A 14,771-nucleotide genomic window follows, 5' to 3' on the forward strand; every position below is an offset into this window, starting at 1 on the left:
TCCGCCCAGTGGACTTGTGTCGAGGTCGAGTGAGCTGGCCAGTCTGTGGATGGTTTTTAGGCGGTTTTCCATTAGCCTCGGCAAATGCGGGATGGTTCCCCTTATTCTGCCTCAGCTACACTAGGTCGGCGATTGCTGCGCAAACAAGTTCTCCACGTACACGTACACCACCATTACTCTGCCATGCAAACATGGGGGTTACACTCGTCTGGAAGGGGGGGGGGGATCCACTGGGGGCTGAACCACACAATAACGTGAAAGAGTGGTTCGGTGTGGGGCGGCGGAGGGGTGAAGTGGACTGTGGTAGCCGTTGTGGGGTTGTGGACCACTGCGGCTGCGGTGGGATGGAGTCCCACCGTCGTTTCTAGGTCCCCGGTTAACATATAATACAATACAATACAGTTACCCTTCAGGTGTTTCTTTAAGCTTAGATACGGATAACAGTCTGAGGAGGCTAGGTGTGGCAAGTAGAGAGGATAGTTGACCAGTTGGAAGCCCAGGGTCGTCAGTTTAGCAGCCACAACATTGGACGTGTGCGCAGATGCATTGCCATGTAACAGAAAAATCCTTTTGGACAACTTTCATCGGCGTTTACTCTTAAATGCTTCCTTCAACTAGACCAGCTCATTAGTAAAATATTGTCTGGTTGTAGTTGATACCTGAGCCAAATAGTTCGACAGAATGCTATCTTAGTTTCAGAAAACGGACGCCACGACTTTTTTGGCCGTTTGATGGGTGGAGAACTTCTTCAGCCGTGGGTACCCGCTGTGGCGCCATTATTTTGATTATTCCTTCATTTCAGGGTCATAAATGTGTATCTAAGTTTCATCCTTAGCCACTAACCTCGCCAAAAGATCTTTGGGGCTTGAGAATGGCGCAAAATGACTTTCGATGTCTCCACGCGTTCCTTCCGCTGATCACAGTTCCGACATTTTGGCACCCATTTTGCTGAAAGTATGTCCATGTGTAGGACTGTTGCATCAATGAAATCAACATACTCCTGGGAGATGTCCAGTATCTCGGCTATCTTTTTGGCGGATATTCGTCAGTCTGAAGAATCAGCTCATGGACATCATGTGATGTTGCAATGTCTGTTGCGGTTTGAGGCTGACCAATGCGGAGCTCGTCTTCAATAGTGAAATGGCCTGTCTTGAAATGCGGTATCTAGCTTTAACAGTGCTTTAGGAAGAACACTTCTCTCCCAGTGTTTGCGACCTCTCAGTGTGAATGTCTTTTGTGGACTATTCCTGGAGAAACAAAAACTTCATGATGGCTTCTAACTCTAATGGTGAGGAACTTACTTGTGACCATGCCATCTCGGCTACATCTGCAACAGAACAAATTGTATGAATAGTGAACACCTGATATTTACAGAGTTACTCATTAAGATTTCTAAATATGAAATGAGCATCGATTTTTTCTTTAATTTTTTTTTTATTTCAACTAAAAGGCAACAGAGCCCGGTTCTTTTCAGAAACCCCTTGTAGTCGACAGTCTGTGAGCACACATACCGTTATACTGAGTTGGGTGCCAAGCTTGCTAATATGGTTGCTGTTCTGCCACACAGTAACCCAATGTTCTGCTGGGTTGAAGGGGTGACACAAAGCTTCTGAAAGGTTACTGTTTGTGGTGTGAACTCTGGCTGTATTAAGGTGATCGATAGGTCAAGGATCCATCAAGTGTTACACCCAAATAGTTCAGGGTACAGTCGGATTTTACAGGATTTTCATTAAAATGGATTTGCAGTTGACGTTTGACTTGTCTGTTATTCAGATGGAAGCACAAGCATTCCGTTTTACTTATGCTGATTTTGAGTCAACTGGCATAATTAAAGTTGAATAGATTTGTTTTTTAAGCTGCATTTTTTGGGTTGTTCATGTATTGTGTAACCAAAGACCAATGTATGACTAGGCGAATGTGAGAAAAAAAGCTGTGCCACCCTTCACCTCCCCATTTTGACACGTTATTGTGCAGAGATGCCTACCAGAGACCAGAATTTGTAACTCTGTGACTGCATGTTGCACTGTGTTGTATTCTATAGAGTTGGGCTGTATGAGGAAGCAACAGACAAAAGTTTGGCGACTATTCTGTCAACGTTCTATAAAGGTTCACATCTTATTTCACTGAAGGGTGTTGGTGAAACCACCGTCATAGGCCAGGAAAACCACAAAATTTCCCCCCCATAAGTTTGACAATTAAGCACATCCAATTGTAAGTTATGTAGAAATTGCTGAGTCACAATATTTTCAATCCCAGCAGTGCTAAACCTGCAGTTTAGTACAAATGCAGACAACCATTTCTAGAAATTTGTTATTAATTAAACCTCTCCACACTAAATTCCAGAAGTGGGCAAGTGATCTCCTCGCAGACACCTATGTTACCATTGTACAAGGCACTAAGTTTTCTACCTGTTCCATTTGACTATTGAGCGCAGGAAAATGGATTGCTTAAAAGCCTTTCTGAGCACAGTAAATAGTCTAATCTCGTTGTTGCAGTCCATATGGAAGTGATGTGTAGTATATACCTAGAATCCTCATTTAATGCAAGTTCTTGAAACTCTGCAGGAATGCTCTTCTGTAAAGAGGATATGTTTAAATTTATGAACATTTGAAGCAAGCTGCCAATCTTTGTATCGCTTTGAAATCTTATCAGGATTTCACTGAATGTTTGAGCAGTTTTCTTTTCAGATAGTCCTACTCAATTGTAGGTAACTGCATCATCTGCAAAAAGTATCAGCACAAGTCACTGAGCCACACCTGAAGTTACTTCTGCATCTGTGGATGACTTCCCATTCAAGGTAATACAGGGTGATTCAAAAAGAATACCACAACTTTAAAAACGTGTATTTAATGAAAGAAATATAATATAACCTTCTGTTATACATCACTACAAAGAGTATTTAAAAAGGTTTCTTTTTCACTCAAAAACAAGTTCAGAGAAGTTCAATATGGCCCCCTCCAGACACTCGAGCAATATCAACCCGATACTCCAACTCGTTCCACACTCTCTGTAGCATATCAGGCGTAACAGTTTGGATAGCTGCTGTTATTTCTCGTTTAAAATCATCAATGGTGGCTGGGAGAGGTGGCCGAAACACCATATCCTTAACATACCCCCATAAGAAAAAATCGCAGGGGGTAAGATCAGGGCTTCTTTGGAGGCCAGTGATGAAGTGTTCTGTCACGGGCTGCCTGGCGGCCGATCCATCACCTCGGGTAGTTGACGTTCAGGTAGTTATGGACAGATAAGTGCCAATGTGGTGGCGCTCCATCCTGCTGAAATATGAATTGTTGTGCTTCTTGTTCGAGCTGAGGGAACAGCCAATTCTCTAACATCTCCAGATACTGTAGTCCAGTTACAGTAGCACCTTCGAAGAAAAAGGGACCAAAAACTTTATTGGCTGAAATGGCACAGAAAACGTTCACCTTAGGCGAGTCACGTTCATACTGAGTTGTTTCCCGCGGATTCTCAGTGCCCCATATACAGACATTGTGACGGTTGACTTTCCCGTTAGTGTGGAAAGTTGCTTCATCACTAAACACAATCTTTGAAACGAAAGATTCATCTGTTTCCAATTTCAGACGATAAGGTTTCATAACTAACCTTTTTCGTAGGACTCTCCATACAGTTGATTGTAGAATTTGCAGCTCTCTGCTAGCTATGCGAGTCGATTTTCCTGGGCTGAGAACAAATGCTTGCTGGATGTGTGCTACATTTTCATCACTCGTTCTCGGCCGTCCAGAACTTTTCCCTTTGCACAAACACCCATTCTCTGTAAACTGTTTATACCTATGTTTAATACACCACCTATCAGGAGGTTTAATACCATACTTCGTTCGAAATGCACGCTGAACAACTGTCGTCGATTCACTTCTGCCGTACTCAATAACACAAAAAGCTTTCTGTTGAGCGGTCGCCATCTTAGCATCAACTGATGCTGACGCCTAGTCAACAGCGCCTCAAGCAAACAAATGTACAACTAAATGAAACTTTATTGCTCCCTTAATTCGCCGACAGATAGTGCTTAGCTCTGCCTTTTGTCGTTGCAGAGTTTTAAATTCCTAAAGTTGTGGTATTCTTTTTGAATCACCCTGTATAATGCATCCTTTCTAATTAGAAATACTCAGTCCAGATACCAATCTCGTTTGGTACCCAGTATGATCATTCTCTCATTGATAGATTTTGTTGTGATGCTAAATCAAATGCTTCTCAGAAAATGAGAAATACTGCATACACCTGCTTGCCTTGATTCATGGTTTTCAGTTCATACTAAGGACTTTTCTTTCAATTTGTCTAATGCACTCCATGAAATGCTTTTTCTGCATGAAAAAACATAAGGACTATGGCATTTTACACTGATATAATAATCAGCTATCAATAGCATCTCATTGAATTCCTGTTATCATATGCCAAGCCTCACTGCTCAGGACAATCTCCTTTCACAAACCATGATTGTTCAGTACTCCTTGATGAACGACATATGAGGTGTGATTGGAAAGTTTTAATAATGGATCCGCTTCTGCTTACTGGTTTGTCCTTGAATGTCCTCTGACAGTAAACTGCGTTTCCTTTATTCAGTTCACTGTGGCAGCTGGTTGAGTGCTGGTCTGTTAGGTCTTGTTGCCGGATTCTGTCTGCGTGAAAATGGATGTAAAAATGGAGGAACGAGTTTATGTGAAATTTTGTTTTAAAACCAGGAAATCAGCTTCTGAGCCTCACAACCTATTAAAAAAAGATTTTGGAGATAATTGTATGAGCCAGTCAAATGTTTTTGTCTGATTCAACAGATTTAAAAATGGCTGCGAATCATTTGAAGATGAACCACGGTCCGGCCGTCCTTCCGCCTCAAAAATGTTGTGAAAGTTCGCGACTTAGTGTGCCCTGAACATAGACTTACAATTAGGGAGATGGCTGATAACTTAATTTAAGTTTCTATGCAGTTCAGTCAATTTTAACTGAAGATTTGAACATGCATCGAGTATCCACAAAATTCATTCCAAAAGTTTTGTCAAGTGTCCAGAGACAATACCGACTTTAAGTGTGCCAAGAATTGATTAATGAGACTAAAAATGACCCAAATTTGTTAAATAGGATAATTACAGGTGACAAACCGTGGGTATATGGATATGATCCTGAAACCAAAGTGCAGTCTTTGCAGTGGAAGACTCCAGATTCACCACGATGGAAAAAAGCACGGCAAAGTTGGTCGAAGTTGAAAAGAATGTTGGTGACTTTTTCTGATTCTACCGGTATTGTGCATCATGAGTTTACCCTTGGAGGACAGACAATTAACCAGGAATACTACTACTAATGTGTCCTTGAGTGTTTTTCGCGAAAAGGTGCAAAAGAAAAGGCATGCATTGTAGAAAGACAAGAGTTGGGTGCTACACCATGACAAAGCTCCGGCTCATTGTGTCTTCTCCATTGCGGAATTCTTGACCAAATTCAAAATTCCTGTGCTTCCACAACCACCATACTCTCGATTTGGCCCTTGCGGAATTCTACCTGTTTTCTAAACTGAAATTTTCACTGAAAATGAAGGGATTTGACTCGATTGCAGACATCCAGGCAAAAACCCAGAGTGTCCATAACACACTTCAGGAAAAAAATTCCAGGGATGTTTCCAAAAGTGGAAACACCGTTGGAGTTGGTGTGTTCAGTCAGAAGGGGACAGTAGCATGTAAGTACCACCACTGTACAATTACAAGCCCACTCTTAAAACTTTCCAATCACACCTCATAATATGTCACATCTGTCTCCACTCTTCTTCATCTACATCTACATCTACATCTAAACTAAATCTACATCTACATCTATATTCCACAAGCCACCTTAGGGAGTTTGGTGGAGGGTACTGTGTGTACCAGCGTCACTTCCCATTTTTCCTGTTTCATTTTCGATTGGTCTGTGGGAAGTATGATTGATAGTAAGCCTGCATGTGGGCTCAGATCTCCCTTCTTTTATCTTCATGGTCTTTTCACGAAATATAAGCAGGAGGAAGCAATATATTGGTTGACTCTTCTAGGAACGTACACTCTTGGAACTTTAACAGTAGACCAGTCCACAATGCAGAATGCCTCTCTTGCAGTGTCTGCCAATGGAGTTGACTGAGCATCTCTGTGGCGCTTTTGCTCTTACTAAAGGAACCTGTAACAAAATTTGTTGCTCTCCTTCAGATCTTCTCTATTTCCCAAACTGACAAGCAATAATCAAGAACTGGTGAAACTAGTGTTTTGTAAGCTACTTCCTTTGTTGATGAACTACATTTCATGAAGATTCTTCCATTGAATCTGTCTGACATCTGGAATACCTGCAGTTAATTTTATGTGGTTGTTCCACTTCAAATCACTCCATGTTGATACTCCTAGATATTCTATGGAAGTAACTGCTTTCAGAGACTTTTCTACAGTTCTGTAATTATCCAGTAGAGGGTCTCTCCATCTGTGTACACGCAGTACCTTACATTTGTTTATGTTGAGGGTCAGTTGCTCTGCAGGTCTTCCTGCATTTCGCTACAATTTTCTAGCAATGCGTTTCCTCTGTCTTCAACAGCATCATTCACAAAAGCCTCATGAAACTTTTGACGTTCCCTGCGAGGTCATTTATATATTTTGGGAAAACTAATGGTCCTATGCCACTCCCTTGGGGCACACCCAAAGTTACTTTTGCGTCTGAAGACATCACTCTGTTGAGAATGACACGCTGTGTTCTGTTTGCTAGAAACTCTTTTGCTAGAAACTTTTCAATCAACTCACTCAATTGGTCTGATGGTACACTCATATTTTGTTCATTAGGCAACAATGCAAAACTTCCTTCCGGGAGTAAAGGAACACAGCATTTACCTGGTTGCCTGTATCTCTACTTTAGAGTCTCATGGAGGGACAGAACGAGCTGCATTTCACACGATCATTGGTTTAGAAACCCTCACTGATTCCTATAGAGCAGAGTTTTAGTCTCAAGAATGCCAAATTATGTGAGTAATGTTAGTCTGTCAGATCCAATGAACGTGCATTTCAGCTTAACCATCTTCTTTCAGTTCTGTCCATTGTTGCTCCATCTAGTCAAATTCTTGCTCTTGGTTTGCTGTGGCATATTCTCATTTGGTGAATATGTTCCAAATATAACAGTTCCCACTTGATATACAAAATTTCATATGCAGCACCTTATCCACAGAAGGTAAGTGCTCATAGCTTTCTTAACTATAATAGAGACAGCAGCTTTTTTCCCATATATGTTAAACAATTCCAGCCTGGGAATGGACATAATTTCCAAATTCCTCATTTTCTCATTGCTTTTTATTGCTTATGGTTATGTATGAGGGTACTCAAGGTGTCAATAATCTGTTGTGCGTTCTCGCTGAGCCTATTGTTGTTAGGTCGACTGGTTTCTTTGACATCCTTTCACAATGATCTACAAGTGCCAATAAAAATAAGCAGTCATTGTGCATTTTGTGAGATTTTAACATGAACTGAATGAGAGATCAAAAGTGCTAAATGTTCGGAAGTTGAAACTATCAGAAATTTACTGTCAATTATATGAAGTAACGTGAAATTTTCAGTACTGGACAATTAAATTTTCATCTCAGAACTTGACCTGCACATCATTCACTCATCACATATGATTTTAAGAACCAAGTGAACGAAATTATACAAGAAAGAAGTGTAACTCTAGAGGGGGTTACAGTTTCTCTTTTTTCCAAAAATGTTTTGGTCTTTCCTTGGTGAAACTGTTCCTGAACACCTCAGCTGTACAAAAATTAGTGCACTATGGGTCCCCCAGCAAGATAGTGGTTAATACAAAACATGGAGAATGGCTGGAGCACTGGTGTTTTTGATGTGGTTTCAAACAGAAGGAAATGCCTTTCTTAATCAGACTGTCACTGGTGATAAGACATAGTGGTCTAACTTCACTCCAGAGGTCAAGCACCTAACGCCTGAGTGACCTCGATCCCCATCACCCATAAAACCATGAAATTTTCAACTCTATCAACACTAGTTCATGGCACCCGCTTTTTGGAATCGTAAGAATGTTCTCTTGGTGGATTTCTTGTCAGAATAGACACTATGATGAATGCAGACTGGTACTGTGATCCTTCTTCTTCAGTCTTCAGTTATCTACATAAGGGTAGTTGTGTGTGCTATCTATCTGTGAAATGTGTGAACCTCATACTTTGTTTTGTTATTGTATTTTGACTGTTTCTGTGTTATGTTTTCTGAGGTGAAAGGTGGGAATTAGTCCAGTATTTGCCTAAATGAGTACGGGAATTCACCTATAAATGACCATCAGGCTGGTTGGTGTGTCAGCCACGGTCATTAATCTGCTGTGCAGATTCGATACAGGTCTGATTCACCTTCCTGTCTCGCAAACTAGTGCCCTGCGCATTGCACCACATGTGCAGTGCAGATCGATATTGTGGTACCCTTAGAAAATTACAGTGAGCAACACAAAATCATTTGTGTCAATTTCTTTCTAGTGTTATTATGTTTTTTCATGACTATGCCCATTCTCACACTGCTGCTGCTGCAATCAGAGCCTTGCTGGATCAGTTTAAATTGGAATTTTTTTATCACCCACCCTACAGTCCAGATTTTGCTCCTAAGGATTTTCTCCTTTTCATAAAATTTAAAGAACTTCCGGTCAAGAAACGTTCGGGAAGATGAAAGTAAAGGCTGGCATGCACAACAGGTTTCACAATGATGTGCAGCCAGCTGTCATTATTATCACGAATGCATCAGACATCTTCAGTTGAGCTATCAAAGACTGACATTGGTTATTTTTGTTCTTTTTTGTTATTTCAGTTCTCCACGAAAGGTGGCAGCAGATAAAACTGCTTTTCAGCCAGTGATTATATGTATCTAAAAGAAGTTTCAAAACAGATTACAATAAATGATGTTTTTTGAAAAACACGTTGGTGGACAATTTTCATTAGAATTAAAACGTTTTACGTGATTTTATATTACCATTAAAATATTATTACAGAAGATAATATTAATGATGCTATGATATAATGGTGATGCTGGTGGTGTATGAAAACGATCGTAATCATGATGGAGGCCGTATGATGAGTGCGTCATGGGGCCTTGTGTGAAATTCGATTATTGCAGTCTTTGAAGTACTTACATTTAGATGGCTTTCATCAAAATACTTGACTATTTCATTGTTTACACTGTTGCACAGCACTTCCAGACTGTCATAGGCTTTGTATTTGCACACAATTGATGTATCGTCCACATACAATAGCTTTTTTTTACAGTTAGGGGAACAATACTGTATATCATTAACATAAATCAAGAAAAGAAGAGGTCCCAAGACAGAACCTTGAGGCACTCCGTATTCAAAATCAGTAATTTTGGATTTGAAAGACCCACTGTTTGTTTTATGCAAGACAAACTGTTTTCTATTGCTCATATGTGGTTTCATTTACTCATAGCTGGTTCCTCTAATATCCAGGATCCATAACTTGTCAAGTAATATGATGGTGTTGACACAATCAAAAGCTTTTCTAGATCAAGGAACACTCCAGTAACATACTCTTTGTTTCCCATGGCAGTTATTATTTTGCCTATTAATTGTGCTGCAGCTACTGAAGTTGACTTGTTTTTCATAAAGCCATTTTGATTTTCAAATAATAAGTTGTGTTGACTCAGGAATGTCATTAGTCTAGTATAAATAACTTCCTCAACTACCTTGAAAATGCGGGTAAAATTAAGATGGGGTGGCAGTTTTCAGCTTCAGATTTATCACCTTTCTTGTGAATTGTGGTTACTTGTGCTACATTCAGACTATCAAGGAAACAACTTGATGCAATTACATCATTTACTGCTGTCACAATGCATCAGTTATGTTGTCTATGTGCCTTTTCAGTGTGTTGATAGACAATCCATCAAAGCTTGCTGATTTTGCATCTTTTAATGTCCTCACTGTGTTTTTTTTATTTCCTTGCTATCACTTGGGGCCAAGTATATGCTTTTTTTGGTTGGAATGTCCTTATATCTATACAGAAGATTGTAGGATTGGCCACTGATGGATTTTCCAAAAGAAGAAAAGTGCTCATTAAAAACATTTGTGATCTGGTTTTGGGATTTCATGATATGCCCTTTATGGTTTATAGTAAGATCACTAGTTGATTTGTTCTTGCAATCGCTAAAGCTATTTATTACTTTCCAAACAGCTAAGCCAGTTTTAGTACAGTTTCTTAACATTGTAGCTACGTATTTACTTTTAGTCCCTCTCATATCCCTGAATAATGACCACTCCTCCTGGGACACTCTTTAAACAAGCAAAAGCTAAATTGTGGCTAAGTTCTCAATCCTTGCATATAGATCACGGTCCCACTGTTCACAAACCCACTACATTGACTGTCAGAATTTCAACACCTTCTAGCTGCTGCTCTAGCATCAGCTCTTGGTTCCAATAATCCTGTATGAGTCAGAAGTGTGCTCTATGACATCTGACACCCATCTCTTGCACCTCTAAATTTTCCAGAATAATGCCTTCACAGTAATATCAGTAGCTGTTAAGTTATGACCCCAAGACAATAACATGATCCACTGTGTCACAACATTCTATGGCAACCTATCTGATCTACTGCATTTTGTTGTTGACCCTAGACATTATGATTAGTGGTCTGACACTTCCACTCTTAACCATCAGGGCACTCAAAGATCAAGCAATGGTAATAATATCGTGTTGTCAGTACTCTGGTATCAGACTACTAAGAAGTCTGCCTAAAAACCTGCAAGATAGTGTACTTCACAATGACTTTCCAAAGAAACTTAAAGACTACTGTATTTACTCGAATCTAAGCCGCACTTTTTTCCGGTTTTTGTAATCCAAAAAACCGCCTGCGACTTAGAATCGAGTGCAAAGTAAGCGGAAGTTCTGAAATATCTTGGTAGGTGCCGCCACAACTAACTTCTGCCGTCGAATATATGTAGCGCTACACAGGCATGCTTTGCAGGCACAAAGATAAATACTGGCACCAAAACCTCTGCGTCAGTAAATAAATTTAAAAAAAAAGGTGGAAGACGAGCTTTTTTTCTACGCCCCGAATTTCGACCACTGCATTTTCATACTTTATCCAACGAAGTAAATACAAATCCCGTATTGTTCATCTTCGAATGTAGCAGCTTTTCAATGTACTACGAAAATTCGTCTGGCAAGACTGTTTGCGATGTTTGTCAGTATGACCAATTCTACGTTCTGAATTTTTTCCTACCTGTGAGAAGAGATGGTTGCTAATGGGAACTTTTATGAATTTCGAATCACATGCCGTATTATCTTCGCCATAAGAATAATACGAATATAAACATTTTTCCATGTATGCTTTCGTGTTTGCTGCTATCTCATTTAAATCCTGTCTACCTAATAAACTACGAAACTAGAGTGAGGCAACAGCAAACGCGGAAGTATACACATATCATGTCATGTTTATATTCGTATTATTCTTATGCCTAATAGTGATACAGTCAGAAATGAAGCACGGCAATTGACTAGATTTTTAAATCTAAGATGACTCTAACTTCTGTGCAGAAAGTAATGTACTAAAGAGGCGTCTGCACAGATTTCAAACGGAGAAAAATTTTCGCTAAACTCTCGTTCAGAACATCTTCTATCATACGCAGTTTATTATTTGGTTCTTGTTGATCATTATCAAAGAAAGCAGCAGTGTAAATAATAACAAATAGCAGTCTCTTGGCATTGTTTCGCTACTGAGACAATTCCTCTCTTCTTTTTTTTATTGTAAGCGGCGGTAGCACGCACTAAAGCAAACCATGCTGCGAGCGGCGACAGGTCGTAAACACTCATTATCAGAATGCGACAAACAATGCATGACACAGTACAGTAATGCATTTTCAGCTTAGAGTGACGTAAACACCTATAACAAAGAGAACGGCGCTTATTAGATCAAAGAAAAATAAGTACTCAATTCAAACCAGACGAAGCACGTGAAAAACGAAGGGTACCCGTATAAATACGGACGGAGCACCTGACGCATAGCAATGGCTACCTGGTAAAGCTTAACTGCTAAGCTTACTGCTTGAACCAAACTATTGTAGCTGTATCGTCATTCATTCGACCTAAATTGTGTCTCATATTACAATGGACCAGCTTTGTTTCGATTTCGAGGTGCGGCCTAAAACTTTTCTCTCCCCTTGAATTTCGAGTCTCAAATTTCAGTTGCGGCTTAGATTCGGGAATTTTTTTTTCCTTCTTTTCGAGTCTCATTTTTCGGGTGTGGCTTAGATTCGAGTGCGGCTTAGATTTGAGTAAATACGGTACTTATCTCATTGAAAAAGAGTTTTACAGTGTTGCAGAATACTTATGCCATTAAATTTGTATATATTGTTATTCATTATCAATGATGTAAAAATGTAAGCTAAAGGTATAGAAAAATAAGTGATAATGAATGTTAATACTTTGACGTGTCCTATATTACACGTACATTTACTGTACACAATGTAATCTTACAGGATCAAATAAAATTCAATTCCATTCAATTCTACCTAATGCCTCGTGTACCTGAAAGTCATCCATTGCAGAATGGTAAGTAAAACTGTGTTCGGGCCGGCAGTTCACCCATCAAGTTTCGGAGGGCCACCTGAACCCAGCCGTGACACTGGGAGCAGCACTGCGTGGTGACATCACGCTACCAGCCGCTGCTGTCTACGTCATCGCTCAGCTCGCTGGAAGCTCTCTGGCCTATGGCCTTCTACTGGTGAGTACTGCTCAACTCCAACTGAAGTAATCACAACACTCAAGTGCAGTAAGAATCTTTTTCCCTACTGAGGACACACCAAACTCCTTGTTTTCATGATTTGATTTGATTTAATTTATTTCATCTCATAACATACACTCCTGGAAATGGAAAAAAGAACACATTGACACCAGTGTGTCAGACCCACCATACTTGCTCCGGACACTGCGAGAGGGCTGTACAAGCAATGATCACACGCACGGCACAGCGGACACACCAGGAACCGCGGTGTTGGCCATCGAATGGCGCTAGCTGCGCAGCATTTGTGCACCGCCGCCGTCAGTGTCAGCCAGTTTGCCGTGGCATACGGAGCTCCATCGCAGTCTTTAACACTGGTAGCATGCCGCGACAGCGTGGACGTGAACCGTATGTGCAGTTGACGGACTTTGAGCGAGGGCGTATAGTGGGCATGCGGGAGGCCGGGTGGACGTACTGCCGAATTGCTCAACACGTGGGGCGTGAGGTCTCCACAGTACATCGATGTTGTCGCCAGTGGTCGGCGGAAGGTGCACGTGCCCGTCGACCTGGGACCGGACTGCAGCGACGCACGGATGCACGCCAAGACCGTAGGATCCTACGCAGTGCCGTAGGGGACCGCACCGCCACTTCCCAGCAAATTAGGGACACTGTTGCTCCTGGGGTATCGGCGAGGACCATTCGCAACCGTCTCCATGAAGCTGGGCTACGGTCCCGCACACCGTTAGGCCGTCTTCCGCTCACGCCCCAACATCGTGCAGCCCGCCTCCGGTGGTGTCGCGACAGGCGTGAATGGAGGGACGAATGGAGACGTGTCGTCTTCAGCGATGAGAGTCGCTTCTGCCTTGGTGCCAATGATGGTCGTATGCGTGTTTGGCGCCGTGCAGGTGAGCGCCACAATCAGGACTGCATACGACCGAGGCACACGGGGCCAACACCCGGCATCATGGAGTGGGGAGCGATCTCCTACACTGGCCGTACACCACTGGTGATCGTCGAGGGGACACTGAATAGTGCACGGTACATCCAAACTGTCATCGAACCCATCGTTCTACCATTCCTAGACCGGCAAGGGAACTTGCTGTTCCAACAGGACAATGCACGTCCGCATGTATCCCGTGCCACCCAACGTGCTCTAGAAGGTGTAAGTCAACTACCCTGGCCAGCAAGATCTCCGGATCTGTCCCCCATTGAGCATGTTTGGGACTGGATGAAGCGTCATCTCACGCGATCTGCACGTCCAGCACGAACGCTGGTCCAACTGAGGCGCCAGGTGGAAATGGCATGGCAAGCCATTCCACAGGACTACATCCAGCATCTCTACGATCGTCTCCATGGGAGAATAGCAGCCTGCATTGCTGCGAAAGGTGGATATACACTGTACTAGTGCCGACATTGTGCATGCTCTGTTGCCTGTGTCTATGTGCCTGTGGTTCTGTCAGTGTGATCATGTGATGTATCTGACCCCAGGAATGTGTCAATAAAGTTTCCCCTTCCTGGGACAATGAATTCACGGTGTTCTTATTTCAATTTCCAGGAGTGTACAATATTCAGATAATGTGATCTGTTGTACTGGAGACATGTCAATATATCATTTTAGGGATTTAGTTTAAAGACTTAAAAATAATAACAAGTATAGTTATCAAACAATTTTCTAGCAGTACAATACTTTTACATTTTTCATTTTTTTTTCCAGAGATGTTAGTTACCCTGTTTAAATTATCACTTCATCATTCATAAACTCCTCCACTGAATAATAACATTTTTCCACTAAGAGTTCATGTAATTTTTTCCTTAGATGACCAATTTCCATGTTCGGAATATCACAGCCCTTTAATTTGTTGTATATTTTCATGCTCATGTTGAGGAGTCATAGAATATAGCTTTAATCAGAGTGGAGGGAGCATAAAATTTTGTTTTTGCCTCGTTGTGTAAGTGTGTTTGAAGCGAAATTCTTTGCAAAAAGTTCAGGTTTACTGTACAGGAAAATTAGAATTTAAAAAATGTATAGTGATGGGACAGATAATATATTTAGTTT

The 14,771-nt window shown here is 41.2% G+C and overlaps 1 protein-coding gene across 1 annotated transcript in view; it reads left to right on the plus strand.

The window, feature by feature from the left end:
- The window catches only part of LOC126263292 (uncharacterized), a 65,048-nt gene that overhangs the window by 16,230 nt on the left and 34,047 nt on the right, over positions 1-14,771 (plus strand). The window contains exon 3 of the mRNA XM_049960378.1: positions 12,575-12,718. Coding sequence (XP_049816335.1) covers positions 12,575-12,718 — 144 coding nt within the window. The remainder of the gene's footprint in view (positions 1-12,574; positions 12,719-14,771) is intronic.

The sequence above is a fragment of the Schistocerca nitens genome, chromosome 6, assembly GCF_023898315.1.
Source record: "Schistocerca nitens isolate TAMUIC-IGC-003100 chromosome 6, iqSchNite1.1, whole genome shotgun sequence".
In the NCBI taxonomy this organism is placed as follows: domain Eukaryota; kingdom Metazoa; phylum Arthropoda; class Insecta; order Orthoptera; family Acrididae; genus Schistocerca; species Schistocerca nitens.